Source organism: Diaphorina citri, unplaced genomic scaffold (assembly GCF_000475195.1).
Source record: "Diaphorina citri unplaced genomic scaffold, Diaci psyllid genome assembly version 1.1 scaffold12750, whole genome shotgun sequence".
NCBI lineage: Eukaryota > Metazoa > Arthropoda > Insecta > Hemiptera > Psyllidae > Diaphorina > Diaphorina citri.
The window spans coordinates 1-1437 of record NW_007390120.1 but is presented as its reverse complement, the minus strand read 5'-3'; the positions used below and the strand labels follow the sequence as shown (position 1 = coordinate 1437).

Sequence of the window (1437 nt, the reverse complement as noted above, 5' to 3'; positions counted from 1 at the left end):
CCATCCTTGCTGGGCGTATATCTCAATAACTTTGACTATTTCTCCTGCTGATAGGTACATGTCCGCTGCAGTCTTGGGTTCATTGATATATTCAGCCCATTCTGCCTTCTTCTTAAGAAGTAACTTCTGATCAACGTTCTTGCTTTCTGCACCCAGATATTCCTGAAATAATAGAATAGACATCAATTCTGTCCTGAAGTTGTCAAGTCACCTGAAAGCTGTAGATTTTGAGTCACCGAAAATTTGCACTCGTATTTCAAGCACCTAAATCGGAAGGATTGTGTCTCTTCTCGCCCATCTGATGAGGGACACGGATGAGCATGCTATGACACTTTAGTAATTTAGGGTCTCCATAGAGCCTTTTTTCCGAGCAAATTCTACACTCCTACAGGTATTAATCGAAGAAATACATTTTGTGACAGCAGTCATGCTTAGGTAACACATTTAAAATTCCTTTTCTTACCTGAGCCAAATCAAACATCCTCAGATCGGAATACATAGTAACAGCGCGGTGTGGTTGTTCGCCTTTCACATACAGCTTGGCAGCTTTCTTGAACTTATTATCCAGAGCGAGTAGATCTCCTAGCAGAAGATATTGTTCCCTCTCGTCATTCTTGTTGGGGGAGCTCTGTGAATGAGAAATCAGGGTTAGTAATACACGGCACCAAGCATTTAGAGGAACACTGTCTTTTCCTTAGTTTTTATTTATTTATTACACAATTAACGGGATTGACCCTGTACTACCTATTACAGTATATCCAGAGCGAGTAGATCTCCTAGCAGAAGATATTGTTCCCTCTCGTCATTCTTGTTAGGGGAGCTCTGTGAATGAGAAATCGGGGTTAGTAATACACTGCACCAAGCATTTAGAGGAACACTGTCATCTCCTTAGTTTTTATTTATTTACTACACAATCAACGGGATTGACCCTGTACTACCTATTACAGTATTACAATTTCATGTTCTCAACTATGACCTACAATTTCATGTTCTTAACTATGACCTACAATTTCATGTTCTTAACTATGACCTACAATTTCATGTTCTTAACTATGACCTACAATTTCATGTTCTTAACTATGACCTACAATTTCATGTTCTTAACTATGACCTACAATTTCATGTTCTTAACTATGACCTACAATTTCATGTTCTTAACTATATGACCTACAATTTCATGTTCTTAACTATGACCTACAATTTCATGTTCTTAACTATGACCTAAAACAAACGAACAATTTTCTTTGGATAAAGGGGCCTAGGATTATCAATGAGACATCGTTTGGTATTCCTTCCATAAAACACACGATTTTCTTATATTTGGGCCAGTTAAGTTTCAAATAAAATTGATAAGGTCCAAGAAGAGCACAGGGGGCGGAAACGGAAGAAAAAAAAGTCCGCTATTCAGACTCCCCCACTTCTTATTATCAAGTTTCT

General features: G+C 38.1%; 1 protein-coding gene across 1 annotated transcript; it reads right to left on the bottom strand.

Annotated features, from left to right (window-relative positions):
• Positions 1 to 15: 15 nt before the first annotated feature.
• Positions 16 to 822, bottom strand: LOC113473024 (intraflagellar transport protein 122 homolog; the record flags this gene model as incomplete). The annotated part of the gene is made up of 3 exons (XM_026832792.1): positions 16 to 162; positions 464 to 628; positions 766 to 822. Coding segments are annotated over 3 exons (369 nt in total), but the record flags the coding sequence as incomplete, so codon positions are not given.
• Between the last annotated feature and the right edge of the window lie 615 nt (positions 823 to 1437).